The following is a 16,528-nucleotide window of genomic DNA, read 5'->3' on the forward strand; positions in this document are numbered from 1 at the left end:
GAGGTGAGACCAAAGGGCAGGGCACGGAACTGATAGTGATTGGCCCCCAGCCGGAAATGCAGGCATCTCCTGGAGTGTCTGTCAACTTTTATGTGATAGTATGCATCCTTGAGATACACTGAGCACATCCAATTGTCCTTGTGCAGAAGTGGGAGAATGGACTTAACAGTGACCATCCAGAACTTCGACTTCTTGACTGACAAATTCAAAATGTTGAGGTCCAGAACCCCTGTTATCTTGGGCATTAAAAAGAAGTGAGAGTAGGTTCCAGACCCTCATTGTCCTGTTGGGACCTACTGAATGGCTCTTTTTAGAAGAAGGTCTTGAACTTCTGCAAGAGCTAACTCCCTTTGGTGGGGTGGAACGTCCGGGAGTGATTTTTGAATCGAAGGGGGCTGATCAAAAGATATGAAGTGTCCCCTGGGCACAATGCTTAGCACCCACTGGTCTGAGGTAATAGTGGCCCAAGCCAGGGGGTGCAAGGAGATATGGCCACCAACTGCCTCCAGGACAGGACAGTTGGGTAGCGCTTCAGAACCGCTGTGGGGTCTTCTCCGAGAAGGGTTCTTGGGAGCCTTGATTTTGCAGACAACCTCTGCCTCTAGGGCGGGGTCTGTTATCAAATCCCCTTCCCTGGCTGGAAGAAGATGATTTCTGAGGAGCATCATGGAAGAAAGACTGAGTCCTGTGGAACTACAGCTTCTTACTACCCTGCTGAGTCTTGGAGAAGGAACGCTGGGGAGTCAAAAACATGATCCCAACTGCGGAAAAAGTCTTTCCCTCCTGCTCACTGTGGTTCAAGGTTTCCTTGACAGAAGAACCAAACAAAGTAGATCCGTCAAAAGGGACATTGGTAAAGGATGCCTTGAAGTTATCAGCAAACCTGTAAAGGCAAAGCCAGGCATGGCACCTGAGAGCAATGGCTGTGCCCGCTTCTCGAGAGGTGGCCTCAGATGCATTACAGATCAACCTCATCTAGGCGTTAGAAAGGGATGTAAGAGTAGAAAGCTTCAGAGAGACTACTTAAGGCTCTCTGAAGGCAGCAACTTTGAAAAGAAAGAGGAAAGCTCAACACCACATTCCTTTGCAGCCATGTGAAATGTGCCATGTAATTTGTAGTCCTCAGTCCGAAAGTAGCTGAGGCATACATGCTCTTCCCAAAATGGTCAATCACCTGCTACTCTATTCGAGGGATGGAGCATAGAGCTCTGTTCCGTGAGCTCCTTTTTAGTGGCTGTGGCAACCACAATGGCATCAACTGGGACACCATTGCTCCAAAAGGTTTTATTCTTAGGTGGACTCAAGAATTTGTCTGCTCTCTTGGGGACTGGTTCTACTGTATCCAGCTTCTTCCACAGCCTGCTGGAAATAAGCTGGACAAGCTCATCTCAAGGGGGAGACACTTAGGAGGTAGATGGGCCCATCTCGGAGACCTTCAAGAACACGGATTCCTCCGAAGATGGGGTGGGAGAAGACCAACCACCCTGTTCTTTTAGAATCTTGAGGCAGTCCCCCAAAGGACACCTTCCCGGACAGAAGTCTGCGGACACATCCCCTTCCTTGAAATCTCTGTCAGTGAGGGACTCTCGAGGGGAGTCCAAGTGCCTCCTCTTGCACATCCTCCGATGAGGCTCCTCCACTGTGGGCTCTGGGGAGGACTTGGAACAGGAGCATACCCCGATGGTGATAATGCCCTTCTGAAGGCGCTCACAGGAGGGCTAACCCAGAATGGATGATAAGGACTTGCCACCCAAAGCAGAACAAGGCAGGGGCATCCACAGCTGAGGTAGAGGCTGCTGACTATTGGGAGATGGTCCTCTATTGCCAGAAGGCCGACGGACTGGAGGAGGTCCCACCCTCATCCCCTCTGTGTAAGGCTGAATGGGGCGGTAGGGGGGACCCTGACAAAGCACTGACATCCACGAACAATATCAGTCCCGAGCTATCCAAATCAGATGCTCCCAAGGGAAGGGAACAGTCCTAGACACCCTGACTGCAGTGGCCCCCGTGGACCTCTCAGGCCAGAGCCATAGCCAGCTTCAAGGGCACTGGCACTGAACTTGCCAGGGACCCAGGAGGTGTGGGACTTGCAACACTACTTGACACAGATGGCCTCACCCTGGGAATGCTCTGAACCTGGGGCACCTAACATGCATGAGTCAGACGAGGGGACAAGAGTTCTAATGAAGGTGAAGAGCCCCTCAGCAAGTGGCTAGGGGGCGGTAACAAGCTAAGTTCCAGTTGGGCTTTGAGGAAGCTCCTCGTCATCTGATCCATGTCTGACAGGAGTAAACTTCGGGTGGACCTGGAAGAAACGGAGGAATGGTCTGACCAGACAGAAAGTCTGCGGTCTCTGGAGGAGGACCTACTGGACTGTCTCTGATCTGACTTCCTAATAGTTGCTGGGGCATCCTCAATGATGACAGGATCCGAGGAAGCCATTGGCTCTAACTGCCTGGATGGATCCGAGATCAGTAAGGACCACACGGATGGATCTAAATTGTTTTTTTGACCTGATCAGATCCGAGGACCATCGAGGACTCGGATCCGACTGTGGGGGAAAAGGCTCTCAGAGCTGAAGCCCCGGAGCCGAAGCCCCTGAGGCTGGACTCAGATCTGGGATATGAGAGCCTCGGCCTTTTTGCAGGAGGGTGGTGAGAGGAAGGGGGCTTCCTCCTGGAGGGAGAACCCGACACCAGGGGACCCCCTTTAGCAAGTCCTTTTAGCAACAACTTATTCCTGTGGTCTAGGAGAGCCCTGGGGTTGTATCCCACACAGATATCGCATTCAACCTCTGAATGGGGCTCTCCTAGACAGTAGATGCACTCCTCATGCATATCGGTGGGAGCTAACTTCAGGCCACATGAGCAGCAGCACCACAAACACTACTGAAGACCAGCAACTTCCATAAAAAACACAGCGCCTGAAACCAGAAGGTTTGTCAGCCATACTAACTACACACAACCCCCCCAACATGTACACACACTCACCTAAAGGAAAAGAGGAGAGGGAAAGAGAGAGCAAGGAAGGGAGCTACCACTAAGGAACAAAGCGGGAAACCTGGGAAATCCTAATGGATCGACCAAAGGCTAGCAGAGGGGAGAGAACTAGCTACTAAAAACAAAGGATAGAAAAAGGAACAGAAAAATCCCAATAAAAACCCAAAAAGGAGCTACTTATCTTCAATGAAGGCTTGAGTTTCAGAGAGCACATTCACTCACAAGTTGCAGCAAACGAGATCTGAGGATCATGGGTAACAAGGGATCTTGGGAGGGGAGGAGCTTGAGCTCAGGAGCTGTCACTTACTTTGCCGGTTCGGATCCGAGGTTGGATCCAAGACCCTTCTGTAATCAATAATGACACAGACAGCATCAGATCTAGACATTACTCCCAGGCCACCCCCGAAAAGGGACTGTGTGTCTAGTGGGCATACCTGGTTAACAAATGCTTATTATTAAAGTACAGATGAATGAAGAGCTGCAGGAACATGTGGGCTGAGGTCTGTGAATCAGAAGTAAAGTTTAAGTCCTCTGGTTCCCTAATTGTGGACATACTATCCTCTTAAAAAGAATAAGCAAGTGAAACAAACATCTTTCCAAAAGAAAAGTCAAATGAGATGACAGAAAGAAGAAGGTTACAATGGTTAGCTTGCTGACCTGTTCCAAGTAGTAACCCCAGTGGACTATGACTACCATCAGTCTAAAGTAAGAACTAGACACCCAAAATAAACAAAAAATATATTCTCTTTTTCTTTCTCTCTCTTCTATTTTGATATCAGTTCTCTGTTAACATATGTAAAGTTCACCAAGCAGGACATCAAGACTGCTAAGGCTTACAGACAAGTGCCTCGGCTGTGGGGCAGGGCACAAAGATGCAATGTTGCCCTGTACTTAAACATTCAACAACATTATTAATGGTACCTGAACTACTCTAGATGTACTAGATGTACAGTTACTGAAGAAATTATACAGTGTATACAGGTCCATTATTAAAGGCATCACCTTCCCTTACAAGACTGTAATAACATCCCAAGTAGCACTGCCAATGTTAGGCACCTATAAAACCTGTAGACCCAAGGAACATAACAAAGAGGTGGGCATGTACAGGTTAACTGATGGAGGCATTTGTTTCAAGACAAAAGTGGAGCCATTATGTCTGTCTGGGCTCCAGTGTTGTTCGCTGTCTTTTTCAGGGTTTTTTTAAGTTACAGGTGAATGGTAGTGTGACATCAGCATTAATCTGCAATGTTTCAGGTCCACTTTATAAAAAAAGAAGACAAAATGCAGCAGTCTTTTAGGCAGTCACTGTGCTTTTAAATGTGCTTCATACAGAGACTGAGAGAGAAGCCTATGCTTGTTTTAATAGGTGTTGTAAGGGCAGCAATAGAAAAAGATGGAAGGTTCAGTATTTGTCCTTCAACATGTCAGCGTGAGATGGTGGAGCTATGAAAGAAGCAGGGATATTGAGGAAGGGTCGACACAAACAGAACTACGCCTAAAAAGAAGTTGTGACACTGTTTGTGAAGAGACCAGTCTGGGAACAGGCATAGAAATAGACCGGCAGCTATGGTGTTACCACTCTGAGTACTACCGTTTAAAGGTGACAGGATACAACTGTTTTGACCCCTAACCGAGAAAAGCCGAAAGACACAACAACACTGACTGAACTGGGGGCTATCTGATTCCTCTAATTGTAGAGCCAAGATTCAGAGCAAGGTAAGCATGGATGGATGTGATTAAATAATTAGCCCAGGCACGTGAATTTTATCCTTAGCTGCAAGTAGGTTTTATCTGTTAAACAGTGAGACAATTTTAAATGAACTTGTGCAGTTGGTGATATTTAACACTGGATGAGTGCTGAGTGCATGTGTGAGTGAGAGAGAGAGTGTGTGTGTGTGTGTGTGTGTGTGTGTGTGTGTGTGTGTGTGTGTGTGTGTGTGTGTGTGTGTGTGTGCGCAAGTCTACTCATATGAGCATCTTCTAGTTTACTTAGCAGAATAGTTGGCATGATGCAGTCTTACTGAATTCATAGCTAATGGTAGGGATGCTGCTGATTTTTTTTTTTTAATTTTAATTTTTTTTTTTAATTTTATAAATTTTAGCCAGTGTGAATATTATTGACACTGGTACTGATTCAACTGCAAAATTCATCTGGGCCTCTCACTTTTGTTTTTCCTTTTGTGGGAAGGCTAAGCTCATTGCTACATGTTTTTAAGTGGGTGTGCATCTTTATCTTTAAACACTTAAAAAGTCAAAGATAACCATATGAAGTACAGAAGTGACCTCCGAAATATTATCTTGAGATGACTCACTTGAAACTAGAAGTCTACAAAGATTCCCCCATACCTGAAGAAAAAGCATGTTCCACACTTGAGTTACTAAGTGCTCTCTGTTTCTTGTATTTCTTTACTCTGTGTTGAAGTATTTGCTACCAAAGTGAATGCACCCATTGCTGATTTTGATATTGTTTAAACAGTGGTATGTTTGGATAGGCACTAATTTTTATTTTCAGCAGCATCCCTTGGCCTGACACTGGCTCACATTTTAAAGGACAAAGGTAGATTGGACTGAAAAGATGCTGTGCGTAATATCATACTCTAATCTTCACGGTGATCCTAAAGCATGCTCTCTTTTCACAAATTTCCAGTCTGGAAATCTTCAATGTTTGATCATGAACAGAAGTTGTTGACATGCAAAGCATGCAAAAGAAATGCTGCTACACAACCACAGTGATGCTGGCTGTGACACTAGATGACAGACCAAAGTTAAAACTGTCAGGAGTCCCAGATTTGTATTACAAGAGAAATCCAGGAAAAAATGTTGCCACCTGTTGCCTACCTGTAGCATCCTTCTAAGACAGCCCTGAAAAAGACTTGAAGTAGAGCAGACTGGTTCACAGATATTTCAGTGCACAAGTAACTTGGTCCTTATAGTGAACAGGGTGGTGCAGTGGTGGAGCGGTTAGCATTGTTGCCTCATAGGATAAGGTTCTCTAGTTAGCTGGGGTGTCTTCTGTGCTGAGTTGTCATCTCCTCCCTGCATTCACGTGGGCTTCCTCTGGATGCTCTGGTTTCCTCCCACATTCCAAAGACGTGTCGGGAGCATTTCTCCCTGGGGCCTCTGCTGAAAATGGGCTCTGTCCCAGTTGGACTTTCCCAGTAAACAAATGTTAAACAAAAATAAAATAAATAAAACAGTGGCTTGATACTTCACCTCAGTGAGACTGAATTCTGAGATATGACTGGCCTTGAAAAAACACAGTAATCATGTCTACAGTGCTTAGTAGTGATACTTTTCAACACCACATATTTTCACCAATGGGGAAAGTCTCTGCAGCCCTGCAGACAGCTAAATGATAAAAAAAAACAAGATAAAATAATATGCCAAAACAGGACTTGGGACACCAAACAGTAACAGAAATGAGTATGATTTGCTCTGAGACATGACTTGACAGCTTGGTTTTGAACTCCTGAGAAAATTAGCATAGGGAAAGTCTAGGGAGTGAAATGATCTTACAGGCCTTCTTGAAGCCTTGAGTTTAGGTATTAAATCTAGATTCTGGATCAGGATTTTCTGAAACCTTGAAATATGGCAAAAGAGACTTTATTGTTAAGGATATAAACTAAATGCTATGTAAATTTTAATTCTGACAGTTTGAGCTAAGATTCACAGTACTGTTGCAGTCTGGATCATGGATATGTTCCCTTGTAAGGGAGCATTTTCCCTGGGCACAATAAACAACTGGTGCTCTGTCAACAACAATCCTCTTTACTAAATGCAACTTCCTGTTGGCAGGCGAAGCCCATATTACAAGTTGATGCTGATCAGCTTCTGTTTTGCAATCAAAACGTTTACACAGAACACAAGCAGCAAATGCATCTCATGTATGGATATCAGGCACAGTATTTTAGCTGTCACTGAAATGTGATCCTTTCCTCTGCAAATGATGATTAGTGACAGCAAGTGCAAACACTGATGCATACATTTTTTAAGCTAGAATTTCTTTAGAAAAATGTTTAAAACAAACTGATTTAAGAGCAATTCTGTAAGACTAACCATAAAGCCATAAGTCTCAAAATGAGCATTTATAGTGCCACCTTCATGGTACAGAGGGATAGAACCCTGAATACCAAATAATGACCTAACAACTTGGATGAGCCGGCTGGAGTTGGTGGAAATGAATGGCTAACATTGACTCACCCATCCCTAGGAGAGAGGCTGCTTGACCCATCACACTGGTGACTCACACTTGGATCACTAAGCAATATATGCATTGTAGCCAGGTGGTACGTGAATGGAGGCATGCATGTGGAAAGATCCAGTACCACAAGCCATATTATGGCAATGGCAGATGGGACAGTAGCCACAAGGAATACATGCAGGATGAGGGAGAAAACAGCATCTCCCATGCAAGGCTATTTGGATTATGACCCAACCCATTGCTTAGCTATCACTCCAGTACCAAAGATGAAACTGGAAAGAGTCTGGTACCAAAAGAAGTAACAGGGGATTGATGTGTGACAGCAGATGGCTGATGCTTGATAATGGCACACAAGTCAGGTAAAAGGATATGAAAAAATGAGTAAGGGATTCCAAATGCATAGCTCAAGACCAGGAAGGGACAACCTAGTTTAGTCTCCCCATGTCCCTAAAAAGGATAAAACATGTAAGAGAAAATAACTGCATGAACACTATTTGAGAGTTCTCAATCCACACTTGCAGCATATCCGATTCCAAATGTCAGGCCTCTCTCTCTTCAGTAAATTGGTAGAAAAACTTATCAGGATTTAAAAACATAACAGATTTTTTCTTGGCTTTACTGTTATTAAAGTCTTAATAAACTCTTTGGATAATAAAGTAGCTTGACAGGCTGAACAACCATCGAAATATTTCATACCTCAGCAGACAATCATTTTTGCCTCAGGAGAATATGTCACGCAGAAATGGGCTAGTGCATAATATGCCAAGAACGGCAAAACACTACTAGTACCTGAACAGAAGGGAGTATTATTTGAAGGTAACTTTTCCCATATACTTAAGAAACTGTAGGTTTACTCAGTCATTCAACTGTATGGGTGATGGCCATTGCTTGGCCAAGTATACATTCTCTCCCTGAAGATGAGCTCTGTTGCAGATTTGACCCAATATGAGTGAAAGACCTCTTCAAACGCTACAAAAACCTGCACAATCCATTTGCACTGTCAAAACAGAGAAAGGTTCCATGTTTCTTCACTGTTTTCTTTCAGTTAAGCAGAAACTAATCTGCAGCATACTGCATAAAAACATCTGGACTTGCATTAAGAACTGTGTCCTTATACAGGAAAATACAAATATGACTCACTTCCATGTCACAGCACTCTGAATTCCACTATGATGGTCAAATATCACCCCTACTCAAATGATCAGTAGTTAGGACTGAAAATAATGTGCAGCATTTTCCAGCCCTTGTTTTAAAAATTTCAAGTAGGTCATGGTAGCTGGATCCTCAGAACTGATGTAAAAGCTAAAACTGCTGCCTTCAACCTCTTCTGGCTTGACAGAAGTAATATCCAGAAAGTCATTTGCATTAATATGGTGCACCTAAGAAAGAAAGAAAAACAGTTCTGTGACTACAGTTTACTCAGCCATGTCATAATTTCAGACGACTGGACTAAAATCACACATAAAGCTTCTTTATACATATTTATACATCCTGACAATGTGCTGTCAAAAGTGCACAAAGGTATGGTGGCCTGCACTGCCATCAAATCACAAAAATATACTTAAAGTACTGTGATTTGGACTTTTTAGTTATATCATGCTCCACAGTACAGTATGTTTAGTGAAAGTTTTTACACTGTTTTCATTCAAATGTAGTTTTTTTTCCCTTCTTCCATACTGCCTGCCTCTTTCATGCTCTTTGCTCCTCCACACTCACTATATGCCATTGCCATCTGTTTTCATATTTGCTAACAGTGTTGACTTCAAACACCAAATTAACAAACTGAGTCCAAAAGAAAATGATTCAAAGTACAAAAAGCCAATCACTTATTAAAACAGTTACTGAGAAGTATTCTGTTGAAACAACTTTACACATCTGACTAACACAAGATGGAAGATGTTCAGATTCACTTATCCTAGATACTAACTCCATACACACCAACCTACTATCACATCAAAACCAAAAGAAGACAAAAACTGGAAGTCACTTTTCAAATATGCACACATAGCATACAACTAGCACTTGCAATGTCTGAAAGGTGAGTAAATTATACTATTGCTGTGGTGTGGCTGTGACTACAGTGTTACTAACATTCTGTAAGTGTCACAACAATAATATATTGAGACTAAATGCAAAGTGTCCGCACTAAAAAAAAGCCTTTCACCTTAACAAAAGATGCAGAAGGAAAGAAGGAATATGCATACAGGTTACACTGAGTAGATTATTATTCTTTCAACATGGAGCAGCATATTTAAAAATGAAAGACAACAGACTGCATATGATAGATATAGAATATGGTCTCATGACCTGCACTACTGCCAATTTGTAAGTGAGGGGTGACTGGCCTTATGAGTACACAGTCAATGTGCATTGCTACCTCACGTAATAGCCAGCACCTGACACACCTCAATAAACTCTACACTACAGATCAGAGTTATAATCACAAACTTTCCAAGATTACACAGTCTCCATTGCCTTCCAGCGAAACTTTACCCACAGTAACTGAAACTTGACTAAGATTATTTGCAAGGAAACACACACAAAATTCTTCAATAGGGGTTACTAATGCTTCTCAAGTACCAAAAACCCTTTCCCTGACTTTACAGTACTGCTGCCACTAGCTACGTTGACCACAGCAGCATGTGAAAAACACAAATCTGATATTGTTAATCCTCGTTCATTCCTTACGTATGGGTATCTGTTCCGACCTTAGAACCGAGCTGGCCATTTTCCAAGCTTGTGTCAGCTTCAAACTCTCGAGCTAAACTCTTACCTGTAATTCCCCTCTCTCTGTTACTTCAGATTTCATTTGCCGCATTGCCATTCGGTCGTGTCAAGCTGCTTCTCTTGAGCTAAGTACAGTTGTTTGTTGTTTAATAACCATTTATATTACTTTTCTGTCAGAAAAGTTTCTATTTTATTGTCTCTTACCCTATTGCATTTAGTGATCATACTTTCTTCAAGTTTTTCTTCTCTTTTCTCTACCTTTTTACCACGAGATATTTTCCCCTTACCATCGTTGGTAATCCTTCCCTTTTTCTCATACCTTCGGGTATTCTTTTGTACCATTGCTGGTACCCTTTTCTGCTTTCTATTTTAGCTATTATGGCAGATAAGAAAGGTAGTCCGGGTTTTAAACGGTGTTCTGATTGTGGACACAAACTTCCTACTTCTGATGCACACTTTTTGTGCGTTTATTGTTTGGGGGCATCCCACTTGTCTGTTGACCCGCCCTGTACTATTTGTGAGAACTTTTCAAATAGAACCTTGTTGGAAAGGAAAAAAGTACAGTTTTGTACCTACCATAAATGTAGATGTTCGAAGATCCACATTGCTGCAGTCCTTACATATGGGTAGTCCGCTGTCGAATACCAAAGTATTAGGCTGGCGTCGGTCATGGCGCTCAGAACTGACATCAGGCGTCAGGGTACAAATATCCTCAGTCTTTTCTTGCCCCAGATGTCAGAAGGCCCTAAAAACAAAGGCCATAACCAAAAAACACAAACAACATCTAGCCACCTATGTGCAAACAGTATTTACAACCCAAACCAAACAACCACCCCAAACTACAGTGGGAAGGAGGGAGTGGACTGCAGCAATGTGGATCTTGAACATCTACATTTATGGTAGGTACAAAACTGTACTATGTTCTTCATCTCACATTGCTGCAGTCCTTACATATGGGTAGAATCCCAAAGCAGAGGTAAAGGGAGGTTGGCAAAATCATAAAGCATTGGGAGCTGCCAAAATGCCCTGTAAAATTGCAGTGGCAAATCCAGCCCTAGATTTAGAATAAAGTGGAAGGTGATAATGTTTAGAGAAAGTATGCACTGAACTCCAAGTAGCTGCTTCCAAAATATCTTTAGTAGCTACCCTTAAAAGGCTGTAGAAGTGGCAGTAGCCCTAGTGGAATGAGGCCTGATTCCAGCCGGAATCTCCTTACCATGATGGGAATAACAGAAAGCAATACAAAAACCAATCCACTTAGAAATAGTTTGTTTTGAAACAGGTATTCCCTGAGAACCCAAAGCAAAAGAAACAAACAACTGCTGAGACTGCCTGAACCCTTTAGTTCTGCTCAAATAATAATGCAACTGCCTATGAATATCCAAAGTGTGCAAAATCTTTTCCCCTTTATTTTGTGGGTTTGCATAAAAAGTAGGCAAATGAATAGTTTGGTTTAAGGCCACACTAGAAACCACTTTAGGCATAAAGGTAGGATTAAAGATACCCTATCCTTATGAAAAATTAGGAAAGGCTCAACTGCCATAAGGGCCTGTAATTCAGAAACCCTTGAGGTAATGGCCAACAAAAAAGCAGTCTTCCATGATAAATACTTCAATTCAGCAGTAGCTGCAGGCTCAAAAGGTTGTAGAGTGAGTTTCTCCAACACAAAATTGAGATCCCAAGCAGGAGTAGGAGCTCGGGGGTCTTATGTTCTTTGCCCCTCTAAAATTGCTTAAACAAAGGATGAGAGAATAATGGAGGTCACAATCATAGTGAGCAGAAATGGCTGCAGCATGAACCTTTATAGAGGAGAAAGACAAACCCTTGTCCAATAACTCAGTAAGGTACTGAAGAGAAACACTTAAATCAGGTTTGGAAACATCAAAGTCCTTTGCTTTGCTCCAAATAAAAAACCTCCTCCATTTATCAGCGTACACTTTCCTTGTACTAGGCCTTCTGGCCTCCAAAATAACATTCAAAACTTGTTGTGGAAGCTGAGACCCTCCAGGGTCTAGAACAGAATATGCCAGCCTGTTAGATGCAGAGACTGAATTTTGACATTGAGTAAGTGATTGCCCTCCTGAGACAAAGGTGAGGAATCAAGGCAAAGGCCATGGAGGCTCCACGTACCAAACTTCTAAGAAGTGGGTACCAGTGTTGTCGACGCCAATCTGCAGCTATTAAAATGATGGATGGCTTGTCCTGTCTGACCTTCAAGAGTACCTTTGGGAGGAGAGGCAGAGGTGGAAAGGCATAGACGTGAAGATTGCTCTCCAACTGAATGACAGAGCATCCACCCTCCAAGCTGTGTGATGAAACCTTTTTGTGAAAAACTTTGGCAACTGGTAGTTTAGTGGAGAAGCGAACAGATCTATGTCTGGAGTTCCCCATAACACTGTCAACTTTCGAAATACATGAGGATCCAATTTCCACTCGTGGGGATCCACTATCTGTCTGCTCAACACATCTGCTAAGGAGTTCTGTGCTCCTGGCAGAAACCTTGCCTGAAGATTTAAACTGTAAACTGAGAGCAGTCTCCCACAAAATCATTGCTTGCCTGCAAAGAGGGCTTGTTGATGTACCACATGACAGTTGTGTTGTCTGTTTGAATCAACACCTGTCCTGGTAGAAGTAAATCCTTGAAAGCCATCAATGCAAATTGGACTGCTAACATCTCCTTCAAGTTGATATGTAAATGTTGAAGTCTGGCAGGCCACGTGTCTTGTACCCATTTTCCATTGAGATGTGCTCCCCAAGCTTTGTCTGAGGCATCTGTCGTTAGAACCTCCCTTGTTTAGGTGACATTCCTGAGCCCACCACAAAAATTCCTTTTGAATGCAAGGTATTATTTGAATGACAGTGTCCAGATCTTGGCAGTGTTGTGTCCATACATTTTTGAGATACCATTGAATCTTCCTCATATGCAGTTTGGCATTGGGAAGCACCAGAATACAAGATGCCATGAACCCCAAGGCTTGAAGGACTGTCCTTGCAGTCAGCCTGGACCGAAGAGACACTTGATGGAAGTAAAGAGAAAGATTCTTTTGTTTGTCCGGGGTCAAAAAGGCCATCTGGGCTGCTGTATTCAGTCTCACACCCAAAAAGCACATGTCCTGAGAGGGTAATAGACTGGACTTTGTTTCGTTCACAGAATACCCTAGGCATCTTAACACTGCCATCACATACTGCAGATGCTGAAGGTCCTTGTCTTGAGCCAGAATCAGGCAATCGTCCAAATAAGGATAAATTTGTATTCCTCTCAACCTGAAGAAGGCTATCACTGGAGCCAGAACCTTTGTGAACACTCTGGGCGCAGTAGATAAGCCAAAGGGCAATGCAGAGAACTGATAATGAAAAGTCCCAGCCGAGCGCAGGTATTTTCTGCAACTGGGCCTGATAGGAACATGAAGATAAGCCTCTTTGAGATCCAGAGTTACCATCCAGTGATCTTTGCCCAACAGAGGTAAAAGCTGTTGTAACGTCAACATTTTGAACTTTGGAATGTCCAGATATGTGTTGAGGATAGATAAATCCAAAATCGGTCTCCACGTGTTCCCTTTCTTTGGTACTAGAAACAGGCGAGAATAAAATCCTAGGCCCACTTCTGACAGAGGAACCGGTTGTATAGCTCCTATTTGAAGAAGTAAAGAAATCTGCTTGTGAGCCTCTAGCCTTTGCTGAGGAGGTGGCATGCCTTTAAAAGGAGGCAAGGTATGGAAATAAAACTTGTAACCTTGGTTTATAATGTCCAGTACCCATTTGTCCTGGGTGATTAAAAGCCAGTTTTGCTTGAAGAGTGCCAACCTTCCTCCCAAAGGTGCTGCCATGCAAAAAGAATCTGGCAGCTGAAAATGCAGGTCATTGGGCCTGTTGGACTGGCCCCTGCCCTCACCGAAGATTGTGCAGGTGAACTCCATGTTCTAGGCCTGAAGGTACTCTGAGCTCTGCCCCTACCACGCCTAGATCTACCCCTAGACTGAGAATCAGAGGAAGGATATGTCCACCCCTTAGTAGGCCAATTTCTACTAAACTTTGGAGGCTGCACCTGCAAAAAATCTTTAACAGTCTGCATAGACTTAGCCTTGTCTTCCATTTTCTTCAAGACTGACTCCACAGGTGGACCAAACAACACTTCAGACTGTAAAGGAGCATCCAAAATCCTAGTTTTAACATGCTCTGACAAATTCTGATCCTTAAGCCAGGCGTGCCTGTGAAGAACTGAACCAGTGGCAGCCACCCTGGAAGAGGCCTGTAAAGCATCAAAACCACACTGTAAAGAATGCTTACCCACCTGTTCAGAAACATGCACCAAATCCTGTAATTCTTTACACTCTATGCCCTCTGCCAAAGCATCCACCTTAGATTTTAGTTGAGTAAGGAGAAAATTCTGATACTTCAACATATGAAACTGGCAATTCAAAGCCCTCATTGCTAAAGTAGAAGAGGTATAAACCTTTTTACCCCATCTATCCAAAGCTCTAGCCTCTTTATCCAGAGGAACTGGATTTTTTACAACAGAGGCCCTGACACCTTTAGGTCCCTGGCTAACAGTTTCTGGATCTGCCCTAGGACTCTTATAGAGATATTTATGAGCTTCAGGCACCCTATAATACCTATCCGGTTTAACTGGCGCAGGAGGCAGAGAATCAGGATTAAGGGAAGCCTCTGAGAACACATCTTGAACCACATCCAAAACAGGGGGTATAGCCAAGGGTCTATGCTGAGGTAAAAACAAAAATTCCCTAAGCCTCTTTGTCCTTCCCACTTAAAATGCTCCCTCATAGAATGAAGTGTCTCTGAAAAAGAAAAATCCTCTGGAGGAGAAGCAGAAGGAGTGGAATCCTCTGCATCAGAATCAGAATAGGGAGTGAAATCCTGCAAGTAAGACTCTGAATCATCTGAGGCCTGATCCAAACTTTCCAACTCTGGCTCCACCCTAGGCCTCTTATCAGGAGGGGGCATAGAACCTCTAATCAGAGTAATCAAATCTTCTGCCATTTTAAGCATGTGCTTCTTAGGCACAGACCCTGCTGAACTAGGACTGACACCAGCAGAAGACAAACCAGGCCTGCCTTTGGAAGAAGCCTTAGAAACAGAAGGAGAAGGCCTGACCACCTTAGGAAGGGAAGGAAGAATAGTAACCTGAGAAGCCCCCTCAGCCTGACCTGCCTCCTGAGAGGCCACATCTTGTAAAATCAAAGTCTCCAACTACCAGTTCCACGAAACCTCTGAAGAACCGGGGGCGGGAACGGGACACATCCTCTGTCTTTTTTTTTTTTGTTTTCTTGCGCTTCTTGGCGGTAGCGACGCCGGAGTATCCGGCGGCATATTATAATTACACCTCAGGACCCAAACAAGGAATACACAAAGAATGATAATCTCTATGTGGTATCTGTTTCAAATACAATTATTCACTTTTTCTGACATCCGGTAAATAACTGAGGCAAGAAAAACAAAATATTCCCAACTTGGATTCGGTCTGAAACTCTGAACTAAAAATTTCAGAAGAGCGCGAGGCACTTGCAACGCTGCTTCTGCATCGGACCATCTGATGTCAGTTCTGAGCGCCATGACCGGACCGAGGACAGCGGACTACCCATATGTAAGGACTGCAGCAATGTGAGATGAAGAACATCAAGCTGTTACTGAAGGCACTTCTTAAATCTCCCTTTTCAGAGGCTATTTCTGGGTCGGAGGCATCAACCCCTCCTAGAGCCCATAAGAAAATCTTGGATGTTCCTACCAAGGCTAAATCTTTGCCTTCGTCCCCAGCTGTGGACTCCCACCAACCAAAACCTAAAAAGGCTAAAGTTTCGGATCCAGAGCTCACTCAGTCAGCCCCAGTGCTTTCGGTGCCTGGACCTTCGGCACCGAGGCCTTTGGCTCCATTAGTGATCTTGGCTCCTTCTTCTCCTGCAGCCATCACTATAGTGGCACCGAGGGGCTCCTCGGTTCAGACTGTTACCACTGTATTGGCACCGACCCTTCAGTCGGCGCAGACCTTGACCACGTCGGCTCCGAGATCTTCCTCAGAACCGACGCCTTTATTGTTGACTCCAGTTTTGTCAGTTCCATTTTCGGTACCGACAACCACTTTGGCACCGATCCCTGTGTCGGTGCAGATGATGACCTTGGCACCAATGACTTCTTCAGTGCAGACACCCGTAGTCCAGTCTCTCTCAGCACCGTTGTTCTCGGTGCAGACTGGTCAGATGGGCACCAAGGTTGCCTCTTCTGTGGACAGGCCTGTTTCTCCCTCAGTCTCCGTTAGGTCCACTAGAAGCCTTTCCGAACATGATGTGTTGCATCTTGTAAATCAGGTACTCTTGGCCAGAGGTATCCCACCCCCCAAGAACTATCCTTCCTTGGGAGATGATCACCCGTCTCCAAAGACCCCTTCTTATTCTCCTCCTTCATTGCCTTTGAAGTCCATGGATATAGCACAGTCTTCCCCTTCTGTGGTTCCCTTTATGGATCTCACTAAGGAACCGCAGTTGCCTTCATGGCAGGAAAGTTTTGCTAAGACCCAGGATGTCAGTTGTGACACGCATAGTTTGCTGCTCCACAGCCATCCAGGGACTCCGAGTTGGCAGGCTGAGCC

At 43.9% G+C, this 16,528-nt stretch overlaps 1 protein-coding gene across 1 annotated transcript in view; it reads right to left on the minus strand.

The window, feature by feature from the left end:
- Positions 1 to 4,268: 4,268 nt before the first annotated feature.
- Positions 4,269 to 16,528, minus strand: part of SELENON (selenoprotein N) — an 805,209-nt gene continuing 792,949 nt past the window's right edge. The window contains exon 12 of the mRNA XM_044060119.1: positions 4,269 to 8,579. Coding sequence (XP_043916054.1) covers positions 8,409 to 8,579 — 171 coding nt within the window. The 3' untranslated portion in view covers positions 4,269 to 8,408. The remainder of the gene's footprint in view (positions 8,580 to 16,528) is intronic.

Source organism: Protopterus annectens, chromosome 1.part2, assembly GCF_019279795.1.
Source record: "Protopterus annectens isolate FY-2018-M chromosome 1.part2, PAN1.0, whole genome shotgun sequence".
Taxonomy (NCBI): Eukaryota; Metazoa; Chordata; order Ceratodontiformes; family Protopteridae; genus Protopterus; species Protopterus annectens.